General features: G+C 44.7%; 1 protein-coding gene across 1 annotated transcript in view; it reads left to right on the forward strand.

The window, feature by feature from the left end:
• Positions 1 to 1,104, forward strand: part of LOC106011447 (metal cation symporter ZIP14) — a gene marked incomplete in the record, with an annotated part of 32,778 nt that overhangs the window by 24,586 nt on the left and 7,088 nt on the right. The window contains 1 exon segment of the mRNA XM_035969132.1: positions 862 to 1,031. Within this exon segment, the coding sequence (XP_035825025.1) occupies positions 862 to 1,031 (170 nt within the window).

Genomic DNA, 1,104 nt, shown 5'->3' on the forward strand with positions numbered 1-1,104 from the left:
CCCCCAAAAATTTAAAAAAAAATAAAAATTAAACAACTGAGATTTGTCATGTGCCAGATGAATTGGTATGCCATATAGTAAGAGTACACTCCTTGTGACTTATATGGTCGCTTTTAAGCCCAAGAAGGCTATCCCGAAAAATGCTGTTTTTAGAAAATCGAAGGTAAAGTTTTTGCCCCTTGTTCAGTTTCTTTAAAAGACAAGGAGAGTTTTCTTTATAACCAAACACATATACATATCCATGGAACCAAACTACTCCTATAGGTAGGGCGATGCCCACTTTTGGTGGAGGTCAAGATTTCTGGAAACCCCCGAAATCTGGGTTAGCCCGCTTGTCCCTAAAAGCGACCATATGGCGTACGCCGTTCATCATGTTTTCTTTACGGCGAAGAAAGCAAGTTGCTACTGTCACGTGCATCGTTCGACATGCCTTGCGAAATACGAGGATCATGATGACGAACGCTGGCCATCAAAGTTTGTGGGTGGTTGGCGGGTGCTCTAGTGTGGTTTGCTTCTTCCTTCCTATCAAAACCTATTGTCCTTTCGGCACTTACATGACCTTATTGTGTTGTAAGTGTCGTAAAACTCTTACTGAAACTATAGTTTGTGTTCGGCATACTGCTTCTATTAGATGTACTTCGTAATACTAATAGCAGATTCACCTTCAGCGACATGTTCCCCTGGTACAAAGAAATCGTTTCTTTGAGAGATAGTAAGTAGTACACACAAACCAGGTCTGATTATGATTATAAGCTTCCGACCGCTAAATCTAGCGCTATTTTCCCCCGGGGCATCCAAAACTTTGCCCGATGAAGCAAGAACTAACCCTGTGTCTTAAATAGGTGTGTCTTCTGTTCCCAGCCTGGGGCTATGGCATCGGGTTTGTGACAGTCGTAGCCATCATCTCCAACATCGGCGTGTGTATGGGACCCATCATGCACAAGAGGTACTTCAAGAGACTTCTGCAGTTCCTGGTGGCCATGGGGGCTGGCTCCCTGGCGGCTACTGGCTTGCTGGTATTGATTCCTGAGGTAATGGAGAGTGCGAGAGAGAGAGAGAGAGAGAGAGGGAGAGAGAGAGAGAAAGAGAGAGAGGAGAGCGAGA

The sequence above is a fragment of the Aplysia californica genome, unplaced genomic scaffold, assembly GCF_000002075.1.
Source record: "Aplysia californica isolate F4 #8 unplaced genomic scaffold, AplCal3.0 scaffold00118, whole genome shotgun sequence".
Taxonomy (NCBI): Eukaryota; Metazoa; Mollusca; class Gastropoda; order Aplysiida; family Aplysiidae; genus Aplysia; species Aplysia californica.